The sequence below is a fragment of the Cavenderia fasciculata genome (assembly GCF_000203815.1).
Source record: "Cavenderia fasciculata unplaced genomic scaffold Scf_ET2XIPL01COFD4-5, whole genome shotgun sequence".
NCBI classification, from domain to species: Eukaryota; Evosea; class Eumycetozoa; order Acytosteliales; family Cavenderiaceae; genus Cavenderia; species Cavenderia fasciculata.
In genome coordinates, this window is record NW_004457695.1 from 1,852,035 (window position 1) to 1,876,268 (window position 24,234).

The 24,234-nt window shown below is 34.5% G+C and overlaps 8 protein-coding genes across 8 annotated transcripts; 2 read left to right on the plus strand and 6 right to left on the minus strand.

Annotated features, from left to right (window-relative positions):
- Nucleotides 1-36: 36 nt before the first annotated feature.
- Nucleotides 37-2,873, minus strand: DFA_08350 (RabGAP/TBC domain-containing protein; the record flags this gene model as incomplete). The annotated part of the gene is made up of 2 exons (XM_004355786.1): nt 37-848; nt 920-2,873. 2 exons carry the CDS (start codon nt 2,871-2,873, stop codon nt 37-39), a joined length of 2,766 nt encoding a protein of 921 aa, XP_004355839.1.
- A 64-nt stretch (nt 2,874-2,937) lies between these two features.
- Nucleotides 2,938-4,192, minus strand: DFA_08351 (uncharacterized protein; the record flags this gene model as incomplete). The annotated part of the gene is made up of 3 exons (XM_004355787.1): nt 2,938-3,022; nt 3,327-3,384; nt 4,102-4,192. 3 exons carry the CDS (start codon nt 4,190-4,192, stop codon nt 2,938-2,940), a joined length of 234 nt encoding a protein of 77 aa, XP_004355840.1.
- A 990-nt stretch (nt 4,193-5,182) lies between these two features.
- On the plus strand, nt 5,183-8,856 carry DFA_08352 (uncharacterized protein; the record flags this gene model as incomplete). Its single annotated transcript, XM_004355788.1, has 2 exons — nt 5,183-5,874; nt 5,949-8,856. The coding sequence occupies 2 exons, from the start codon at nt 5,183-5,185 to the stop codon at nt 8,854-8,856; spliced, it is 3,600 nt and encodes a 1,199-aa protein (XP_004355841.1).
- Nucleotides 8,857-9,066: 210 nt separating this feature from the next.
- On the plus strand, nt 9,067-11,341 carry DFA_08353 (uncharacterized protein; the record flags this gene model as incomplete). The annotated part of the gene is made up of 3 exons (XM_004355789.1): nt 9,067-9,168; nt 9,240-9,576; nt 9,651-11,341. The coding sequence occupies 3 exons, from the start codon at nt 9,067-9,069 to the stop codon at nt 11,339-11,341; spliced, it is 2,130 nt and encodes a 709-aa protein (XP_004355842.1).
- A 66-nt stretch (nt 11,342-11,407) lies between these two features.
- On the minus strand, nt 11,408-12,579 carry DFA_08354 (uncharacterized protein; the record flags this gene model as incomplete). Its single annotated transcript, XM_004355790.1, has 3 exons — nt 11,408-11,579; nt 11,658-12,227; nt 12,290-12,579. 3 exons carry the CDS (start codon nt 12,577-12,579, stop codon nt 11,408-11,410), a joined length of 1,032 nt encoding a protein of 343 aa, XP_004355843.1.
- A 982-nt stretch (nt 12,580-13,561) lies between these two features.
- On the minus strand, nt 13,562-13,834 carry DFA_08355 (uncharacterized protein; the record flags this gene model as incomplete). The annotated part of the gene is made up of 1 exon (XM_004355791.1): nt 13,562-13,834. The coding sequence occupies one exon, from the start codon at nt 13,832-13,834 to the stop codon at nt 13,562-13,564; it is 273 nt and encodes a 90-aa protein (XP_004355844.1).
- A 591-nt stretch (nt 13,835-14,425) lies between these two features.
- On the minus strand, nt 14,426-17,565 carry clcA (chloride channel protein; the record flags this gene model as incomplete). The annotated part of the gene is made up of 5 exons (XM_004355792.1): nt 14,426-14,574; nt 14,651-16,261; nt 16,332-16,455; nt 16,529-16,759; nt 16,834-17,565. 5 exons carry the CDS (start codon nt 17,563-17,565, stop codon nt 14,426-14,428), a joined length of 2,847 nt encoding a protein of 948 aa, XP_004355845.1.
- Nucleotides 17,566-19,809: 2,244 nt separating this feature from the next.
- DFA_08357 (transcription initiation factor TFIID subunit) lies at nt 19,810-22,601 on the minus strand (the record flags this gene model as incomplete). Its single annotated transcript, XM_004355793.1, has 3 exons — nt 19,810-21,591; nt 21,674-21,833; nt 21,910-22,601. 3 exons carry the CDS (start codon nt 22,599-22,601, stop codon nt 19,810-19,812), a joined length of 2,634 nt encoding a protein of 877 aa, XP_004355846.1.
- Between the last annotated feature and the right edge of the window lie 1,633 nt (nt 22,602-24,234).

Here is a 24,234-nt window from a genome sequence, read left to right on the forward strand (position 1 = left end):
ACACAATTTAAAAATATACAATCAATCTAATCTCTATCAAGACCATTGAATTGATTTTTTTGGATTATTATTCCAAATTTGATTATCCATTTGAGTTCTCATTTTTCTCATTTCCTCTGCAAGATATCTATTTAATTCTTCTGCTTGTTGTAATTTTGATTTGAGGTCTTGATTGTCGCGTAATGAATTTTGATAGTTTACTTCTGCTTGAAGAAGGCCTGATTCACGATCGGTTACATCTTGTAAATGTCTTACGAGTTGGATCTTTTCTTCTTCATATCTCTTTACCGTGTGATGCATGTCATGTTTCATGACCGCCAAATCCTCTTCGAGATTGTTGATTCTTTCTTTGAGTTTATATTTTTTGACGACCCAGTTTGGATCCTTCATCTTTTCCTTGGGCGTTTGATCTGGATTAAATTCAGATGGTATGTTTGGTTTTTGTTCCCTTTCAAATTGTTGTTGGAAAACATAGAGTTGTTTGCTACTAATACCAATACGACCGGCAGTGTCCATCAATGTGATTGGGTCAATCTTTTCCTTGGCATTGGTTCTAAAGTATTCCATCACTTGTGAATTGTCTGCGCAGGCCAATAAATCGTCTTGGATGATTTGGAAAATGGCCAATCCCACTGAAAAGAATGCCTCCACTCCTTGAAGTAGGATAATATCTATGATTCTCTCTACACACTCTTCTGACAAATGATATGAAAATGCTGTCAAAAACCATGGTGATGCAAAGATTGTATAATCCAAATCAATCTTTTCCAAATGTTGATGTAATTTTGGAAATAATTCTTGTACTAATTTACTTATTTGATAAACTCTTAATTTTAATCCTCTCATTCCTAAATAAAATAGAAAAAGAATTAATATTAATATTTCTTTTTTGTTTTTTTTTTTCTTTTCTATTATTTACCAATAGTATAAAAATCTCTCATAACACCTTCAAGTAATCTTAATAGGATATGAAAAGTTTCTTCTTCTTGAACTTTTTGAACCATAATACTACCAACAAAAGAAATACCTTGACAATAACCCAACTCTGGATCGTAAAGTGAGATGGCACGTAAGACATTGGCAAGAGCAATGGAATAATTGTCACGTAATTCACCAGATACTTCACAGAAACTTCTTTGAATATCTACATCAATTTGTTCTTCATGTTCGGAATGATGTTTCAATATACTATGATAAAAACATTTATGATGATTACTACCTCCACTTGCATTTAATATATTTGTTGTCGTTGTTGTTGGTGATGATGATGATGGTGATGATGGTGATGTTATATTATTTTGTTGATTTTGTTGATTTTGATTTTGATGATTATTTTGAGATTTTAATCCAGGCGTATTGGTAGGAGTAACAGTTGATGGTGTACTAAGAGGTGTAAGGATTTGAGCTTTATCAACAAGATTATGTTTTGTGGTTAAATCTATACAAGCTGGGATGGTAGTCAATTGAGGGATCATATTGGATAGATGAAACCAAATGGTTGGTCTGAAACGATCGGGAATACCTTGGTATACATATTTGGTGAGGAGTGGTCTGAAATGAGGTTCGCTCCACTCACTCCAGTTGGATACGATCATTAGCCAAGTGGCATCGGTTGCGACCGATTGTGAACTATAGGCTAGATGAGGGGGTAGAAAAGTAGGGGAATAGATGTTATTATTAGCTGGCATGATCAAAGATTGGTGTTTGGGTGTCGACGAGACGGAAATGCCAATGATCCCGCTGCCGCCAAGATCGATTTGAGAGCTCGACTTTCTGGGGTATTGACCAGAATTGTTTAATGATGACACTCCTCTATTTCGATTGTGTAGAATAGAGGTTTTGAGAGGTGATGTTACAGGGATGGGTGATATGGGTGCATAATGAGAAAGAGAAACTGGTGGTAACAGAGATGGATGATATTGTTGTTGTTGTTGTTGTTGACCACTAGTTTTAATTGAATCAAATGATTTTGACATTTGTTGAGGTTGTTGATTCGATGATGGTAATGGTGTTTGTGGTAATGATTTACTAATATTTAAATTCTTTGGTTCTTTTTTTCTTGAAAAAAGTCCAGAGAATATCCCCTTTTTTTTAGTCGATATGATTTCTTCAACATTACTATTATTATTACTATTATTTTGATTATTTTGATTGATTTGATTGATTTGATTATGTTCATCTTCGTCATGATGACTTGGTGGAGGGGAAGAAATTGGTAAAAGATCAGGTTCGCAAGGTAGAGGTTTATATTGATTTCTAAACTCTTCTGGAGAGGTAAGGGGAGATGGTTGTGCACTTGGATTATTGCTAATCGATTGTTGATGATCTGAAAGTGAAGCAGTTATCGAGGACATTGAATCCATACTTTCAAAATACTTTTGATTATTACTTGGAGAGGATGAAGAAGGTGACATTGACCCAGTTGAAGAATCTCCTGGTGACAATGATATTAATGGTGATTGATCCTTACTACTACTACCAACACTAACATTACTATTACTATTATTCTCTTTAATGATTTCTTTTTCCTTGTTGTTTGCGATAACCAAATCTCTATTATTTTCTTTATCCCTGTCTTTGTTATTTTTACTCTTTTTTCTTGGTGATATTAAAGATAGAGGAGAATACCTTGAAGGAGACGACCCCTCCTTATTTTTTCGAGGAGAATTGGCACCACTTCCACCACCGCTGCTGCCATTGTCAACATTGAGCATTGCGATCGATGGAACTTTCTTGACCCTGACATCACAATCGAAACTGGGCGTCATATGACCAGTCACAATCAAAGTGGTTGGCGTAGAAGCAGAGGAAGATGGAGATGGTTGAGAGGATGATGGCGGTTTGATTGAAACCGACGATGATGGGAAAAACATTTCAATTTCATTTGACATGGAAATAAATAAATAAATTAATTAATTATCTCTCTAACGTAGATAATTAATTGAGGAGAGACGAAAAAAGAAGAAAACTCGTGATGACGATAGAGAGATAGGTTGGAAAATTAAATTGAATTAAATTAAATCTAAATATACTAAAGTAAGTAGTCGGTACAAAAGAGAGATAGAGATGTTAATAACAATGTTAAGGGATAAGGACTTCAGGATGTGGTAAAAGGAGGAGATGGAATATTTCAAGAAGAAGATAATAAAATCATCGCGCCATTATAACAAGACAATATACAAAAAAAAAAATAGAAAGAGAGAGAGTATGGGCCATATTTAAATTTGGGGTTATTTGTGGAATTATTTGGTAATATATATATATGTACCAATTGTTGGGTAGGTATCCTTCCATTGTTTGCGCATGCGGTAAAATATTATACTTACACCAAGACTGACTGACTGAATGACTGACTGACTATAGCTAGCTCTACCAATGAGACAGCTTAAACTTTAATTAACCTGCGGGAGGAGGAGGGGCTAATGTGTTATTGTTGTTGTTTACTTTTTGTTGTTGTATCTATTTTAATGATACATTGGGACCAATATACATTACAATAGCAGCGTCGACGGTAGTATCAACAAACAAATAAATAATTAAAATATATTTATAAATATTAAATTTATAAATATATATTATTGAATGTTGTAAACCAATCTACTTCTATAACAAACCCATAGTAGCGTAAGAATACACACTCTCTTCTCTCTATCTCACACACATATATGCAATACCAACAACAAAAACAACAACAGTATCAGCATCAGCATCAAAAGTTGAATTAAACACGCTCTTTCACCATCTCTCTTTCTTTCACTCTTTGTTGTTCTGTCTGTTTGTCATCATCTACTTTGCTAATGAGAGACTGGCTGGCTATAATAGCTAGCTATAATTATTTTTGTCGCGACAAACAACAAACATAAACACACACACGCTCACAGATTATTCTGTATCATTGTGTGCGTGTGCTAGTGGTGGAGAGAGTGAGAGATGTTGATTAGACACTGTGTTTCAACATTTTGATTTGATATTATCCAATTTATTCCAAAGAAACGATGCGATGATAATATATATATTATTATTATTATTATTATTGTTTGAAATAATAATAATTGGTTTGAATTGTTTGAATGGGATTTGCTGACAAAGCAAAAGTAATACTAACCTCACATCTTTTAATTGGACCTGTTGACCTATTACCACTACCGCTGCTATGACTACTATTACTACTTGGTGATGTAGAAGATGACATTATTATTATTATTTATTACTATATCTATATCTATATGATGATTTGATTATTCAGATAAGATAACTCTATCTATGTATTATCTATCTATGTATATGTATAATTAATTGAAATAAATGATGATGATTTACATCTAGCTAGCTGTCTAGTTGATCAATAATTAATAATAATGATAAAAGGAGAGGTTAATACAAAAGATGAAGGATTATTCCTCTGAAAACGTCGACTAGGAAGAATTTAAATTATATATTGCAAGTCGACTTTGATATTAAAATTAATTTAATTTTAATTTATTTTTTATTTTTTAAAAATCATTAATACTCTACTCTGCTCACTCTACTCTAGCCTGCTGGAGAGGAATAGATAAAGATAATAATAATAATAATAATAATGATTTGACTCAATAAATGGTGTAATTTAAACTTTAAACTTGAACTAACTTGAGGTCAAATAAAGAGAAAGAGAGATAAGAGAGGATGAGAACAGTGAAGATTATAATGATAGAAATAAAGAAACAAATGTTTTGTAACAAGTTATAAAAGAGATATATAGACTCCAACTATTACTAAACTTGCTTGTTATCAGAGACACTCGACCGAGTCCACACTTTAAAAAAAATATGCAAAAATTTTTTTTTTTTTTGGTTTGTGATCAGCAGGCAATGATGAAAGAAAAAAACGACTACTTATTACATTCATCTGATCTTTAACCCTTACCCATCCAACAACTACTTAGAATCAGTCAAGTCCCAATTACATTGACTATTTGTATTGTAGAGACATAGATATATCGAGAGAGAGAGGTAGAGAGGAAAAGAAGAATAATAGAGAAAGAAAAGAAGAAGAATAAGAACGACTATTTCCTTTTTTTTTTTTTTGTTATGCATCATATTTACACAGCAATACAACGATCACAATCAAAGATTAACTCAACTCTAATATCATAATATTATATAATATCATATAGAAAGACCTATTATTTTGAAGAAAAGAGATGTATAGAGCTTGCAATTCTATTATAAAGCCAACTATTCGTAGTTTGGCATCATCATCTACACAACTTGGATCGGCAGCTTCAACATCGGTTGGTAGAAGCTACTCTAAAAAGAAGAATCAAGAGGTTGAAGATGACGACGATGAAGATGATCACAGTATCTCTGAAAAACAAGATCGTCGTCGTAAACAACCTCAGGTCCAACAAGAACAAGATGACGATGAATCATTGGATTTAAGTGAAGAAGAGTTTGATGAAGAAGACGAAGAGGATATGGAAGACGATGAAGAAGACGTAGAATACGATAGATCACTCAGCTACTTTGAAGATTTCGAAGGTATGGACAAGGATGTCATGATTGACAAGGACTACAAACCAAAGATCGAGATAGTGGAACGTGCCGTCGAAGAAGATATCGACAAGGAAATTGCCAACATTGATATGCGTGAACTCAAGCTTATGCGTTGGGACAATAGCGAAGAAGATCTCGAACTCGCTCGCAAGGAATACTTTTCAATGAAGAATGCTTTCGTTCTCGATGAAACCACCGAGCAAGTAATGAAACGTATCAAACAAAAGCAACAAGAAGAACTCCCGGGTTCCAAATTCCAATCGGTTCGTGTCAACTATCAATTAGTCTCTGATACCAAAACTACTCAAGTTGCTAAATTATTGGATGGTTTTAAAAAAAAGTAAGAACAAAGACAAACAAACAAATCAAATATTGCAATATATTAATATTAACTATTCTTATTCTATCCTATAGATTCGAAAAACCATTAGTTGAATTATACAAAAAGACAACTGAACAAGAGAATATCAAGATTCGTGAAAAGAAACGTTTGATCAAGACACAGTTAAAGAAAAAGGTGAATACTAGATTGAGCAGTTTGGAACAACAGTATCGTGATTTGGTCTATGTCAAGAATGCATTGAGTCATCATCGTCTCGACAAGCAACGTTTGGACGACACACACATTGATGAAGCTTGGGACCGTTTGCTCGAGCGTTCGCATATCCTCGATCCATTCAATTTGATGCGTGAAGTCATGTCGGACGAGTACAACGATCTCGGAGAGGACTTGGAGTTTACCGAAGCCTACGTCACTCAACTTGCCATGGTGCCATTTGACTTTGCCAATCCACGTTCCTACAATTCGATTGCCAAGTTTTACGATACTATCATTGACTCGGTCGACGAGCAGTCATTGGCCACCCCACTCCAAGACATGTCGTCGAGCCAAGAAAAGATGCTTGCCGAAATTGAGAGTTTGCGTAATCTCGGATTCCAATTGTCAGGTGAAGAATTGGAACAATTCATGCAAGACAATCAAGCTCGTTATGACGGTCTCGTCAAAGATGCCAAGCAATCATCCGATCAAAAGACTGCTGCTGCCGCTGAAGGAACTACCGACGCATCGTCACTCAAGGAAAAGATTAGATTAGCCAAGATTGATAGTCAGTTAAAGGAGGAACTCGAACGTACCATTGACAATATCGAGTACAAGATTGAAGTTAGCAAGGATTACACCATTGTTCCAACCATTAATGACGCCAAGTCGCCCGGCGAGATGTTGGCCAAGTCCAAGTCAGCCTTGGAAAACATCAAGTTTAATCAAGAAGAGTATCTCAAGATTGCACACAGCAAGGGTGACGAAGAGATTGTCAAGGAGGAAAAGACCGAGGGTGCCGATGGCTCTGCCAACGTCCATCAGATCCGTCACGAGATCAACGTTCTCTTGGCCAAGCGTGGTCAATTGCTCGAATACGGCAAGCCAATCGGAAACATTGACGAGCGTGTCCAAACTCTCAAGTCTCAAATCCACGAGATTGAACAAGCTGCCAGCTCCAAGAAATACCTAGATCTCTATGAAGATGACCCCAACGAATTGTCAGAAGATGCTATCAATCAATTAGACAATTTTGATGACGACGAACAAGTCACTACTACCTCGACCACAACCACCGTCCAAGTTGAAGGTGAAGGTAATGCTGAAGCTCCAGCTACTGAGGGATCAGTTGATGGAGAACCTGCTACCGCTACCACAAAGATCAATGTTGAAGAATTGATTGAAAAATTAAACAAAGATGACCGTAAACCAGATGACAAGATCTTGGGTTACAACGTACTCGTTGACAACCATCCAGATTTTAGACAATTGGCCGACGAGTTGATCGACACTATCGAGAATGATGTCGACAAGGTTGCTCAAAAGTACGCCAACGCACCAATCGACGAAAAGACCGCCTCTGACGTAATCGAAGAGCTCTATGGTATGCACAAGGAGAACAATATTTTCAACCCACGTGTCATCAAGCACGACCAAGAGATTTTCCGTGACGCCTATGGTGATGTCAAGATCCCAGCTGCCATTGACTTCCAATACGACACTACTCACCGTGACTTGGTCGATCGTGACATTTTGTTCAACATGCCACCCAAGGACACCGATCTCGTCCGTATCCTCTCGTTGCAATTATCCGATTTCGGTCTACTCAACAAGGAAAAGGTTTTGCAAGAGGCACCAGACAACGTTCCATTCCCAAGAGCCACCGTCGAAGCCAACCCACACCAATTCCCAGATATCATGGAACACATTGAGGAATACGAACAAATCAAGGATGAAGTTGAAGCCAACGCTACCTCTGGTGTACCACCACAACTTACTAAAGATAGTAGTAGTAGAATTGGAGGAGAAGGAGAAGGAGCAACAGAAAATAGTACTACTTCTTCTACATCTGAACCATTCAATAGTGATGACATTTATGACAGTCGTCGTTTATATACCAATCTTTTACCAATCTTCCAAGAAAATGGTGTGTTGGCCGTACCATGGAAGAAGCGTGCTGGTCGTCGTGTATCAGTCGACCCATACGTGCGTCCAACTGCACAGGTACGTACCGAAGAAGAGATTGACGAGGAACGTAGCATCCGTAAGGAGTTTAGATCGCATGATGGATGGTTGTTTGGTCGTCCATTTGATCTCGCCAAATACCGTCTCCACGGTCAAGAAAATGAAATGCCTATCCAGCCAGCCGACGATGCCGACATTGACGACCCATGGGACGACCATCTCAATCAAGAGGCCGAGACCTACCGTTTCTTCCAAGAAGGTCGTGGTGAAGAATGGTTTGGCCCCGAGCGTGTAGGCGACGCCATGATCGAGCGTCTCAACACTCGTATGGACTGGTACCCCCGTGAGCACTTTGCCACCTACCCATTCCAATTTGTCATCTCTCGCAACACCCAAGACCAATACCACGACGATTTCTGGAGCAATAGAAAGGTGATCATGCGTGTCAATGTCGCTGCCCTCGACTTGCCACCCGTCGTCGAAGAACGTCTTGCCGCCCTCACTCAACGTCGTTACGACCCCAAGACCCGTGTCCTCCAACTTGTCTCCAACAATCATCGTTCACAAGACCAAAACAAGCATCAATGCAAGGTCCTCTTTAACAATTTGCTCCACGAGGCCTATCTTGCCGACCCCAACTTTGTCTCGGTTCGTGAAGACCGTTACATGGGCGAGCCATACACCCCATCCACATTTGTACCATCCCAGGCTGCTACCGAAAACAAATCCTATCATTTCTTCCGTCTCACTGGTTTCCCATCAGGTGACAGTGAAGTTAAATTGAGACTTTTACAATCTTTACAATCAAAATTAAATTAAAACAAAACACATAACAAATAACAAATCAATTAATTAATTAATAATATCAATATAGAAAATAAAAAACCTTATTTTATAAATCAACAAAATTAATTTTCTTACTATTTTCATAGTTTCTTATTTATCAACAAATATAAAAAAAAAAAATATGATGCCAAGATAGAAATGAATCCCCAAACTTTTTTAATAACCATTTAATTATTTGTATGAATGAATAATAGTAATAGTAGTACAATTTGTATCGATTTGGATACTTATTCAGATCGAGTATTTGAAAATGACAATGATATTAATGATCATAACTTGCAAAATGTAAAGTAATAGATACATAAACTCTTGATTGAATTTGTATAGGATTACTAACTTACTTTATTTTTATTTAGTTGTTTAATAAAACTTTAATTCATCATCAACATGATGATGATGATGAAAGGGTTGATGAAAAGAAGATGGATATGGTCGATTCAAGATTAATCTATTTTGCATTGGCAGGTAGTCAATCATTTAATCTTCATCAACAAGATAGTGATCAAGACTTTATTGGAGTGAGAGAAGCAAATATAGAGGATGTACTGTCATTACGAGGTGTTAAAGAGACCATTCATCATCTTAAACCTGATATTACAATCTATGAACTTAGACATTATGCAAAATTATTGTTACTTGGTAATCCAAGACAAATTGAATCATTATATACTGATAAATTCTCTTTTCAATCTGGTATGTAAAACATTATAATGATTGATTTAAAAATTTATTTATTATTAACTTGTCTTATTATTTTCTCTCTTTAGAGGAATGGAAAAGAATTATAGAAAAGAAAAAGGAATTTATAACTATGGTAACAATTGATCATTATTTATCAACTATTAAAGCATTATTGTATGGAATTAATAGCAAGATTAAAAAGAAACAAGAAAAGGAACAGAGAAGAGCAAATGGACAAGAAGATGATAAGAAAAAGGAAAAATCAAAAAGAGAAAAGAGAAGTGTAGAAAATAACAAGGTACAAACTTTATTGTTGGAAAAGAAAAAGGAAAAACAAGAAATGTTAATGATGGAATTAGAGAGTCGACAAACTGTACATAAAAAGGCATATCATGCAAGTAGACTCTTGTCAGAGGTAAAGAGAATGATCGATGGTTTGGAACCAATCGTTCAATACACCGATGACAGCCAAGAGCGAGAGAGACTATTGGAGATTAGAAAAGGAGATTTTAATCATCAAGAAATGCAAGATCAATTAAACAAACAGTTTAATGAAATGGAACAAGCTAGAAACCAAATGACAAATAGTTACAGTCAAGAGGTTGATATTAAAATGGTTAGTGATTGGTTGGTTTCAATTAGAAGACAATCTATTAATAGATATCAAGGATATCGTTATTCTTGGCCAAACGGAGAGACGGAAAAGAGTGAAAGTCTAAGATTACAAGCCAAACAATTAATGCAAAAACATGGAATCATTGGTGAATTAATCTATGTTGGTGAATCTGGAAGTAATTTATATCATCTTGACAAGACTATGGATAGTGAACAAGATATAATTGGTATTTATGCATCTTCAACTGATGAAATTGTATCATTGTTACCTCCACCAACTAGACTCGATGTGGACAATATATCACCCAACCTAGAATACATTCCAAGAAACAATATCAACTCTAGTAAATCAACATCTCCTCCACCCTCTGCAAAAAAGGATATTACCACCAAAGGAATGATTCTCTATGAAGTTGGACAAGCTATTCAACAATTGATTCATGGTCACTATCGACTCTATGACTGTTTGTTGGCAGACAATACAAAATATCAATCCTATCAATCACCTGCTTGGAAGGATTTAGTAGCAAAAATAATGATCAACAATAACCATACAATTGCTATTGACAACAACCATAGTGTCGATACCAAATTTACAAATCTATTTAATAATAGAATTTATGCACAAAATACTTGGGGTATTGCTCAAGGAGAATATCTTAGAGCAAGAATACTACTTGGTCTAAAAAAACCTCCTCCAAAATTATCAAAAAAGAAACAAATGAAATTGGAAAAAAGGATTCAAGAACAAGGCAATCAAGAAGAACCTGTACAAGAAAAAGAAACAATTGGACCAAATGTTACATTTCAAGATAAATTGGCAGCTTGTAGATGTTTTTATATAGCATTTAGATTGTTATGGTTATCAAAATCTATTTTACAAGGTAATCAAATTAATTTACATTTCGATGACAATGAAACAACAAAAGATCAAAAGGAATTACTATTATTATTTAAATATCCAATTAAAGATGAAAATCAACAATCTTTAAAGATTAGAGATGAAGAGTTGGTGGAAAAGATAGATGAATGCAGAGAATTGATCGAATCATTAATATTACCATTGGAGACATTTAAAGTTTTTTTTAGATCAGATGACATTGAAAATCAACTACACGATTTATTTAATCCATGGTTAATTAAAATTAGATTATCAATGTAAATAATAATAATAATAAAATAGTACAGAATAATATATGATACAGAATTGAAACAAATAATCGATGATTTAGGAACATTCACCATTCATAACAATTTGAGTCCAATATGGATAACCTTGTGGTGATTTAACCATTGCAGAACCAAAATATTGGTAATTGCCAAGTAAATTGTTCTTGGTGCTAGTTGTCGTGAAACCTTGAACAGCAGAGGCATCAGTATTGAATCCACATCCAATATTTCTAAATTTAAAAAAAAAGAATTAGTAAAATTAAAATTTTAATTAAATTAATTTAATAAATAAAAATTGATCAACATACTGAGTAGCAGTGCTAACGTTGGGACATCCACGAGCTCTAATTCTATTGGCAACTGAACCCTCTGGATCAGAGTTGGTGGCGGTGTTGATGGAGGCTTGGTATTGAGAGTGAGCAAGGGCAGCTTGAACTAGGCATGGGCACAAGATAAATACTGGTTTGTTATTGGCAACTCTGAAAGTGTTGACAAGAGAAACATGAAGAGTAGTGTTGGAGAGGTTTGGTCCAGTTGGAGTTCCACTTGTTGATCCAGATGATGAAGAGGTGGAAGAAGTTCCACTGGTTGGATTGGAACTAGTTGATAAAGAGGTGGAAGAAGTTCCACTGTTGGCACTTGAAACACTAGAGGTAGTTGGTTTGACAGTAGTCGAAGATGATGAAGAAGAAGAGGTTGGAACACATGTTTGATAATTTGCAAATTGTTGAGTCCAAAATGGAGCCCCATTTGATGATGATTGAGCCATACCTGCACCAAAATATTTATAATTTCCAATAATATTTGCAAAATGGCCTGGTGAAGCAACCCATGCATTCATTACAGTGTCATCGGTTTGTTGTCCCATTGCAACATTTCTAATTGAAAAAAAAATATTAATAATATATCTAATAATTTTAGTTTAATGTTTAAAACATACTCTGCGACACTAGTCATTAGTTGACACCCAAATTTAATCATTCTGTCGAATAAACTTCCGTAAGGTGAGTTGTGAGTCATTGTAATAATGGACAATTGGTAATTTGATTGGGCTTGAGCACTGAGGAGGAGGCATGGACTAAGGACAAGTGGAGATTTTCCATTTTGAGCTCTGACTTTGTTGACCAAGGACAGTTGGTATTCGGCATTAAAACTGGCAGCATTGGTAGTAGCACAACCAATAGTTATACAAATTAAAAATACAATTAAGAAAGAATTAAAGGATGACATTTTTTTTAAAATACAGTTGATTGATTAGAATAGGATTTAATTAAATATTAATTTTACAATTTGATGATTAAATAAACTCAATCATGGATGTTTAAATAGGAGGGTTTTGGTCAAGAGGCCACAATTAAATTAAATTATTTTAAAATATATAGTTTGATATCCAACCATCCATTTTCATTTTTCGTCCATGCTTCTCTCGTTGTTGTCATTTCTTACATTTTAAAATAGGTCTTTTTCCACGGTACGTTCCTGCCGAGACAACATATTAGGCAATTCAAAAATGATTAATAGAAAAGACGGATGGCATGGATAGCATGGATCGTTGAATTGAGTTATAAATAAAATTGTGGATGCGTACAGGCAGAAGAAATGACACCTACATTCAAATAATAGTCATATGAACGATCCTATACTGACATTTTAAAAAGAAAGATGTTTGAATGTATGAGCCATCCTCTATTGTCGTTTGGTTGATACATACTATTATTGACTACTAACATCACCAACTATTATTATCTACTCACCTTTTTCAATTTTTATAAATGGAAATGTCTAAATAAGACCTTTGATCAAATGGTCCATCAATTAGTCCTATCATCATAATGATTTCAAAAAAAAGAAACGATACAAAGAAGAAGAAGAAGGAAGAATCTAAAATTGAAAGTTCACACTCACTCTTGGTTATTTTTGACTGATGTGAAGAAAGTGAGAGTGTGGTTGAAATGGCAAACTAGGGTTTTTGCTGTTCCAATTGACCACTGGTGTTTGCATCATCATCAATCATAATTTAGTGTGAGTGTCAGTGGTCACTTAAAAAAACCATCCTTGTACAATGAAGTTTTTTTAAAAACAAATAGATAGGGAGGTAGAGTCAAAATTGACAATGAACAACACCAACACCCTTTTCTTTCTTTTTATTAAATTAAATATTTATAAATATAATTGAAACCTTTTTTTTTTTTGATGGTTTGGTTTGATGGTTTTAAAACTTGACTCCTTGGCAATCAAAATCGTAGAGACAACAATTACTGAACTTCTCCCAGACACCATTCTCTGAAGATACCCAACATCCCCATTCATTCTGGTAAGAGCCAATCTTTTTGCAACAAGAATCGGTAGCATTACCATTATGTTCTTCTTTGGGGCATTTACTAGTTCCATCTTGCATTCCACAAAATGTAGAATTTGTGACCATTGTAGTTAAAAAGAGAAAAAGAGTTATTCCAACCAATACTATTATTATTGATGATTTCATTTTAAATTAAATTATTATTATTATTATTATTATTCTTTTTTTTTTAAAAAATGGGAAATCAAAGAATGAATATTAATTAGTATTATTTAAATTTGGTGTCGGTTTTAAATTTAATCATCACCATCACCATCCCTTCTTCTTTTAATTTGGATAAGTTACGAGTGTTTAAAAATAGTTGATATTTAATCTTTAATCCCAGTATGTGATTTTAGTAGATCCTTTTTTTTTGTATTTTACTAAATACACCTGTGATGGGTATCCATACGATTTTCAAAGATCACACATTTGGTAGTTGACATGTTTCAATCTATCCCCTTAACCATTCACTCGTGGAATGAATATGGAAATAAATGTATATATGTTGTTGAAAAAATATTAATGATTTTATTTAAATCATAACTAATATTATTATTGTTGAGTGTATTATTATTATTATTATTAAAAAACTCCAACAACTTTGAAGAAATAAAAAAAAAAAGAGAGGAGGAGGAATGTCAAACTATGGCATTTTATGATAAATTAATTGATTGATTGACTCTATGTAAATAATTGGGGGAGAGGAGGTATTATAAATAAATTTATAATTATTATTTATAATAAATCCTTTCTAGTGACAAAGCCAACAACTTCGTTTCTCTTGTTGACAACTGGCATATGTCTTAAACCCATCGTTCTAAATAAATTATATCCTTCACCAAATGAAAATGTTTCATTTGCTACTACACTACTAAGATTCATATCTTTTTGAGATAAATTAATTATTAATAATAAATTCTTTTTAAATTTGTATAATAAATTATTATTTTCTAAACTTACATGGTCTTAAATCAATATACATATTTTCGATATCTTCTTTTGAAATATTCATTTCATGAATGGGAGGGAAATGTCTGGCAAGAGCCTGAGCCATAACCTTGTAGTTCATTCTTCCGTCGGCAGGAATATGGCCATAGTCGGTGGCCTTTCCCCAACGACGTTGTTTGACGTTGCTGTTGGTACGACGACGTCCATAGTTGGGGAGTTGAGGTTGCTCGTGGCAAAAGATGTGGTAGTTGAGCAAGATGATGAGCTGACTACGCAGAATCAGTCCACAGTAGATACCTTCGTCGATGAGGTCGTCGCTGACCTGTTGTGGCTTTTCGATGACGGGGAACCCGTGGTGTTTGTTGGACTGCAACACTTGAATGATACGTGACACCTTTTCAACCTCGTACAATGAGATGACCTCGGTCTTCATGACGTCGGTGATGCCAAACTTGATCATCGATTGTGGTGGTTGCGATGGCAGGAAGGGGTAGCACTTTTGCTCCATCAAATGCTCGTAGATTGACTCGTTAAAGATGTCACCCACCCATTTGGCAGTCATGACCGACAAAATGACCGGTACCATGTACTGCGTACCTTCGGTCAACTCGACCATGATAATGGCCAGCGAGATAGTCATACGTGAGAAACCAGCCATCATAGCACTCGAACCAACCATCGCGTAGATGGACGGGTCAATTGGAGGGTAGGCACGCGAGAAGATCTTGACACCAATCTGGCCGACAAGACGGCCAAACGTTCCACCCACCAACATCATTGGAATAAACAAACCAGATGCAAGCATCAAACCAGATGTGACGGTTGTCAAAAAGAACGACATGAGTGTAAAGACGGCCAGCGTCTTGATGGAAAAGATGTTACCCGAACGACTGTACAACAGACGCAAGGCAGCGTCGAGCGAGTTGAACGACAACCCAGCCATATCATTGTACTCGGTTTCCTCGCAAAAGAAGCGGACAAAGGTTGTGTCGTTTTGCAGTGGGCTGTCCCAAGGTGGTTCAACCGACTCGATCGAACGACACGTGGTAAACGAAGCCGACATGTACAACATCGTACTCGAGATGGTGATAAACACAAACACCTCAATGATACGCCAGTACACAGACTTGTTTTGGAAAAATGACGAACGCCACTTGGACAGACGTGCGTTACAGTAGACGAAAAAGGCACCCATCAACCCTCCGCACACGCCAATACCCATAAATGCAATCAACTCGACGTAACGGTACAAATACTCTTGTGAGAAACCAAATGTCAGCACACCATAGTCGTGCAATTGTACTTGGAATCCCTGTAAAATGAGGTTGGTTGTAAACGTGGCGATCAAACAAGCAAAGAAAGTACGCCATGTCAACTGACGCGACCAAAACGATGATGCTTCTTCAAAGCCAAACAGCACACCTCCAATAGGCGCACCAAAAGCAGCTGCCACACCAGCAGCAGCACCCGTCGAAATAAAGTCACGACGATCACGGTCATTGTGATATTTCCACAGTATCTTTGGGTACCATTTGAATGTCTTTGATTTGACTTGTCCTATAGCTCCTCCAATCATCGATCCAATGTGAATCATCGGGCCCTCGGGTCCCAATATTGCACCGCCTAATTTTTTAGGTTAAGGTTAATTAGTTAGTTGTACTTTAGGTATAAAAATACGTAGTTAGTAACTTACTAGAGTATGCTAGAATGAGTGATATCAACTTTCCAATCATTGTCTTTATATTCATTGAATGTGGAATTCTAATACCATTTAAATATCCTTTAACTTCTGGTATACCGGATCCTGCTGCTATTTGCTAAAAAACAAAAATAATAATATAAATATCAAATGAAATCACTTTACTCTTTTTTTTGTTTATGTATACATACACCAACAGGAATAATAACAAGTGAAGCAGTAATTGCAAATAATACATTGATTGAATAATAGACTAGAAATCCAACCGCTTTTTGACCATTTTGAATGTATTTCTCGGATGATTCATATTTAAATTCTTGTACAGATTCTACACATGTTTTTACAACATAGGCTATTGCTCCTACAGTAACACCAATCATAAAACAAATAAACCATTTACCAAATGTTCTTAATATATGACTCTAAAAACAAATAAATTAAACACGGATATTAATATATAGATGAAATGGAGGATATTATTCTATGTTGTACATACAAATCTTGATATTTTTTTATGAAAGTCTCTATATATTTGATTGTCGATGATGGGAAAATCAAGACTTTCATAGTCTGACATTTTGATCTTTTCCAACTCTGTGAATGTATGTTTGCCTCTGACATGGGTAACACTTGTCTTGTGTTGGTATGAGCCATAGTTTATGTTTTGTGGTTTGTTGAGTGCTTCCGTGTCACTATTGCTACCACTACTACTAAAATAGTATGGTGATCCTGCATCACCACCAGTTGCTCCAGCTACACCAATACCTCCACTACTATTGATAGAATCGGTATCTATAAAGGTTGCTCCACCATCAATTCCCATACTATTATTATTATTATTATTACTTCTTTGTCCTAATTTTATATGTTGTGATGTTGGTGGACTAGTACTAATATTTATACCAAAATGTGAATTAAAACCACCTGATGATGTTGATGTTGGTGGTGATATATTATTATTATTATTAAAATTATTATTATTATTTTGTTGTTGTTGCAATTGTTGTTGTTGTTGTTGTTGTTGTTGTTGTTGTTGTAATTGTAATTGTTGTTGATTTAAATTAAAAGGATTATTGTCCATATGACTATCAAAGAATCCATTATTTTCATTATTGGTATTGTCATTATTATTATTATTATTATTGTTGTTATTGTTATTATGATTATTATCGTTATCATCAAAATCATCAAAATAGGATGAAGGTGTTGATGAACCTTGTCTACCCATTTTACTGTCGTTTTAATCTATTGTCTTTTTAGAATTAATCCTCTTGTTTATATATTCTCTATTGTTTGATTGTTATTTTTGATTGTAATGTTTGATTGATTGTGATTGACTGATTGATTATGATTGATTGTCAAATAAGTTTCTCCACACTTATATGAATGGTTTGATTTGATTGGATAACCACCAAAAGATTGTCAGATGAGAGAGAAACAACAGATCAATCCGTCTGTCCGAACCGAATCACACACACAAATCCAATAATAAAAGATTTCTCAATCTCTTTTTCTTTCTTTCTCTATTTAATCTATCCAACTCTCTCTCTCTTGTTGTTGGGGATATGATTATTATTATTGAAAGTTTATTCTTTTTTTTGTTTTGATACTACCAACTACTAATGTACTATATATAAAAGGAAGATGAGAGGTTAATATAAATATATTTATACAGGTTAAATGAAGAAGAAAGGTGAGGAGAGGAGAACATAAATATAACAATAAAGGAAAGAAGAAGAAGAGTGATTTTTAAAAAAAGCGTGTCTAATATGATAGGTGGGGGGTAGTGTGAGCAATTAAATATATATAGATAGAGTTATTATCTCTATAGATTCATTGAAACAACAATAACAATAACAATAACAAGAACAAGGATAATGATATTATCACAGTGATGTATAATTTTATATTTACATAAATATATATATTATATATATATCTTCGATTCAGTCGATTGAAAATAATGCAAATGTTTGTTTCCTTTCTCTCTTTTTTTCGAGCAATATAAATTAATTTTTGGAAAAGAAAGAAAAGAAAGAAAGAAGTAAACAACAAGATAAGAAGCTATGAGCGAACTTTTACTCTACTCTACCACTATTATTATATCATCATCATTCATTCTTTAAGTACCCTAATAGAAATATTTGTTTTTTTTTTTAATATTATTTAATGATGAGATGGTACTAGTAGTGGTGAAGTGAGGTGAAGTGGAGAGTCGTGAAAGGAAAGGGGTGTCTCCACGATAAAGATAAAGATGATGAAGTTATTATAACTCCTCTAGTTGATTGAAACAAAAGAGAGACGTGGAGTTTGCTTTGTTTTTGTGTTGGTTGGCATAAACACTACTACTGATGGTTGTTGGAATATTCCTGTTTGCTGTAATACTACACCTACTACTACTACTACTTCTACTATTGATTAAATGTGTCTGTCTACTTTATTATTATTATTAAATCTTGGTTGCAATGATACATAGAGTTTGGGAATTATAGAAAATAGAATATATATCTGGTGGGATACTATTATTGCAATTCTGAATGAAACACAATTTAATTGTTTGTTTGAAAGATCGTCGTCGTCGTCGTCACCGCCTTCGTCGTTGTCATCGTCGTTGTTTTAATATATTATAAGTATTGTGGTGGGAGACGGGTACTAACCCAGTTGGGGCTCGCTCAGTCTTTCTCCTTTCCTCTTAAACTTACTTTGTTGTTGTCTCTGGGGGATGATATAAAGTGGGTGTATTTTTCTTCTTACTGTCTTTCTGTTTCAACTTTTACTAAAATCAATCACACACACAACACTATGTTATGCGATGTTGTTTAACCTACTATACTATGACTATGGTAAAGGCCAGGTGCTAGATATTTGTCGCAATTTCCAAGGAGGAATCTATTCGCCAAAGAAATATTATTTTTCAGTTCAGTAGTATAAAAATCTCATTTGAGTAAACGATGTCGATGTCGACAACCGATGGTTTGTATCTTCAAAAAAAAAATAAAAAATAAGATCTCAAGAAGAAGAATATTTCTACTCTATATTTTTGGTATTGTTTTTGATATATATTTACATGGTTGGTGTGTGATTGATTTTATTATAAATTAATTAATTATTATAGGTAGACAGGCAGGGAAGGGATGTATGTATCCTTCTAAATATTAATATAACTTTTAGTTATAATATAACCTTTTTTTTTTGGAATGGAAAAAATAAAATAAATAAATTTGGTATACTACACTAAGTTGAAGGATGAGAATGAGGATACATCTCTCTCTACCATCAAGGAAGGAGGGAAGGAAGGGTTGAATCTGTTTGTTGGTGACTAAAACATCATAATATGTTACTTTTAAAACTATAATTTACAACAAGAAAAAATATTTCTTTTTTTTTTTTGGCGTTAATGTTTGGATGGTCATTATTTTCTTTTCTTTCTTGTTGGTTGATCTTTTTTTTATATTATTCTCTACCATGATTATTAGGAGTTATTTAAAAGGAAATTGATATTTTGTGATTTCTCGTCTACAGTTGTTGAATTCGCATTATTATTTTGGTTATTATTGTAGGCCTTTTGTTGAATTTTTAGTAAAGCTATTTGATTATCATCTTCACCGCCACCACCACTAAATAATGATGGGGAGGGACTTTTTGATGATGACGTCGATTGATTAAAAACATAATCTTGTTGAATATTATTATTATTATTATTATTTGATTGTTGGAGTAAAGGAGAAACAGTTCTAGAACTTGAAGAGGTTATTGTTTCATTTAAAATGGGTGGGGAAAGAGGCTGAGGACTCTTTCTAACAAATTGTTGTTGTTGTTGGGGTTTTGAAAGGAGAGAGTCATTGCAATGTAATGAGGGATCAGCCATTGCCTCTGGTTGATCAGGTGATGCAAGAGTATCCAATGCACGTGACCAACTACCAAGATGAATCTTATTATCAGGTTTCAAATCATCGCTTGGGCGGTTAAGATTTGCAACAATTGATTTATGATTATTTTTTGGAGCTGAATTATTATTATTATTATTATTATTATTATTAGAGTTGTTTTGAAGTAATGAAGTATTAATACGGTTATTATTATTATTATTGTTATTATTATTATTTGATTCATAAGAATTGTTATATTCATGTTGTTTTGGAGAAGAAGATTGATTCTGTTGGTTTGATGATGATGATGATAAAGGTGGTGATTGATTAGAATGTCCATGATGATGTTGTAAATGTTGAGCAGCTTGTTGTTGTAATTGTTGGTGATGTTGTACTTGTTGTTGGTGCATTTTGGTAAAGAATTCGTCCATCTTGAGTCGATAGTCTGACATGTCTTTGGCCATGTTTGTCTCTATTCTGTCTAATCGCGAACAGAGATTGCTCACAGTGTCGTACAATTGCTTGATGATATTGTTGGTGCTGGCAGTCGATGAAATGGGACTATTGCAAGCATTGCTTACACCAGCACCACCATTAGACTGACCCCTACCAACAAGTGCGGTGGGAGTAGATCCTCCAAAGTTCACCTTTGGTGATGATGGATGTAAATGTGTGCCATATACACTTGTCGATGACGACGACGATGACGATGTTGAATTATTTGGTCTTAAACTATTTGGTGTATTAAATTTGTTTATACCAATATTAAAAGATTGTTGTTGTTGTTGTTGTTGTTGTTGTTGTTGTTGTTGTTGTTGTTGTTGTTGTTGTTGTTGTTGTTGTTGTTGTTGTTGTTGTGAATTAGTATTGATTGGACTAAGTGGTATGTTTGATGATGACCCATTTTGATGATTGCCATTGCTAAAACCAATGTTTCCATTATTATGATTATTATTATTATTATTATTGATACCATTACCACTACTTCCAAGTCCATCAGAGTTGGTAGGAGATGAAGAGTTTGAAGAAGATGTGGGGGAAGGGGTGACCATGGTGGGAGTGGTTGGAATGTCCACATGGATTCTTGGTTTTTTCAAACTGATAGCAGCTTGTTGCTGCCTTCCAATAGTTTGAGGAGTATCTTCGTCGTCGTCATCTTCGTCTTCGTATGGACGTTTTTGGATCACCGAGTTTTCCTCAAAGTTGTAATCCATATCTTCGCGGTCCGAATGACTACCACCCATATTGGATCCTTGGATGACATCTTCAAGTTCAGCAGGTTTACTTGATGTCCAAGGATTAGTGTACGATTTCAATTTCCAATATCCATTACAACCCAATTTTTGAATACCAGATGTAAATACTTTAGAATGTGATAATGCATCCTAGACACAAAACAAAAATAATTTAATCAATATTAAGTTTAGTTTTCATTCAATGATGTCTTTTATACTACTAGATAAATACTTGAATCTGTTTTTTCCATTTATGTGATCTATTTTTCTTTGGACAAAGAATATCCCAATGACACAAGACATAGTTATAGACATCACGTTTTAATGAAAAGAATTCTTGTTGATTATGTTGTTCTTTAAGTGAATAAAACACAACCCATAAGATTGTAGCCCTAAAATATGTTAAAATATGTAATAGTGAGTACCAACGTAATATGTCTGCATGTAATGAATGAATGATTTGTTTACCATGATGATTTTGGAGTAAGACATTGAGGAGAATCTTTTTTACAAAGATCACAAATTTTGCCAACTTTCGAAGCATCGCATCCACTGCCTCCTACACCTGGTGATGATTCGTAGACTTCGCGTGGGTGCATCGACGACGGGGTAGATGTAGTTGAAGAAGATGACAATGACGAAGACATTAAAGACGACGAGGTTGACATTGGTGATGAAGTCGTTGATGGTGACGATATAGGTAAAGGGGGAGGATACAATGGTGATGGGTAATGTGGTGATGGTGATAATGTATTTAATACCAATGGACTATGATATCCAAGTGATGTAGAGTTAAATTGTTGTTGTTGTTGCTGTTGTTGTAAATAATGTTGTTGATGTTGATGTTGTTTTAATTGTTGGTGTTGTTGTTGTTGATGTTGTTGTTGTTGCTGTTGAACGACTACGGAAGGAGGAGGTTGTTGAAAAGTGTAATTATTACTGTTTGTGAACGAAGAAGTATTCGTCGGTAAAGGAGATGATGGTGGTTGAGGTGAAGAAACAGGGGAACTCGATGTTGAAGGAGTTGTCGTCGTTGATGATGTTGATGATGAAGATGAAGAAGAATGAATACTACCCAATGATGTTTGGGAAGATGAGGAGGAGGACTGCAAAGTTGTTGTAATTGGTTGTTGTTGTAGTCTTATTGATCGATGATCCATTCATTATTCTACAATAATGAAAAAAGAAAAGGAAAGGAAAAGTAATAGGAAAAGAAAAGTAATAATGTGAATAAATTAATTTCTTCTTTTAGTTTTAAATTTTGGTACTTTTGTATTATTATTATTATTATTATTATTATTATTATTATTATTATTATTATTATTATTATTATTATTATTATTCTCTTCTTCTTGTTATGTGCTAGGTCTATCTATCTATCTATCTACGTGATGCACCCACATATATAATATATATAGTATATAATATATAATTTATATAAATTAACAACAACCAACAAACAAGGTACAACAAATACAAAATAAGCGCAGGTGACTGCTAATTTTCTGTTTTAATTAATTAGGGGGTGGTGGTGTTGATGGTAGATCGTGAGATGAGTGGTAGTAGTGGTTGTGGGAAGTGAGTAAGTGTCAGCTGGCACTTCTTCTTGATGTTGTTAATTAAAACAACTACCTCCTGTATGTCTGTGTGTGTATGTGTGTCAGCTGATGACGGTGGATGATGATGTGGTTGGTTGATGAACGAATCGGTCGTTCAGTTCAGTTCAGTTCAGATGATTGCATTAATTAATTAATTAATCAATTAATTTCTATGTCTATTATCTATTACTACTATTACTATTACTATTACTATTATTGGTTTGTTTTTGTTTTACAGTAATGCTATCTACCCAAGTCAAAGTCTATAGTACGATCTATGTTTGTCTGTATGTATGTATCTCTCTTTGTTTTTCTTATTATGATTATTAATGACACGAAAAATGGTAGTGGTGTGAGAGATGATGAATTTTGGTTTGACAAAAAAATCAAAAATAAAGAGTTCGATCGCGCAAAACAAACAATTGTGCCGTAATGCGAAAGTGGGTGATGTCGTGCCCGAAGCCGGCATGCGCAAAAAATCAACGTTGATTGCATGCGCTGCGTCACTTTTCTTTTCCCTGGATAATAATGTCGTCCACGTATTTCGACCGTTGTCGTCAAGAATCACACCCATACATTACATGATATCTATTTATCTATTTTCTAATCTGATTTTTGAAATCCATTCTTTCTTTAAATAATATAGTATGTATAGGGGTATAGGAAAAGAATCTACAAACAACTGTTATTATAAAGTGTCATGACAAATTATGGATTGTTATTTACGCTGAGATGGATGTAAACAGAGGGGGTTGGTTGGTCGAGAGGCTCGAACAAAAGGAAATGGGTATACCAATCGGGGGTTGAATCAATGTCAGTTCATTGGTGACATTCACACTTGTCTTGGAGAAATATATATATATGATTGATTATTATATTTTTTTTTTTGGATAGCTGTCTTTTTTTTTTATCTCTTTCTTTCTCTTTGCTTGGAAATAATTATTATTATTATTGTTGGTTGTTTGTATGTATGTATGTATGTATGTATGAAATAATTGTGATGTTGTTGCGGATTTGAATTATACGTATAGTGACTGACTACTAGTAGTATGCTCGCTACGACTTACTACGTCGTAGTGGAAAAGAAGAAAGAAAAGAAAGGGGGAGATGGAAAACACAGCACAGTAGAAGTGGGTGGTTATATCTATATTGTTGTTGTACAATAACAAAGAAAATGGATAATAATGATGAATAT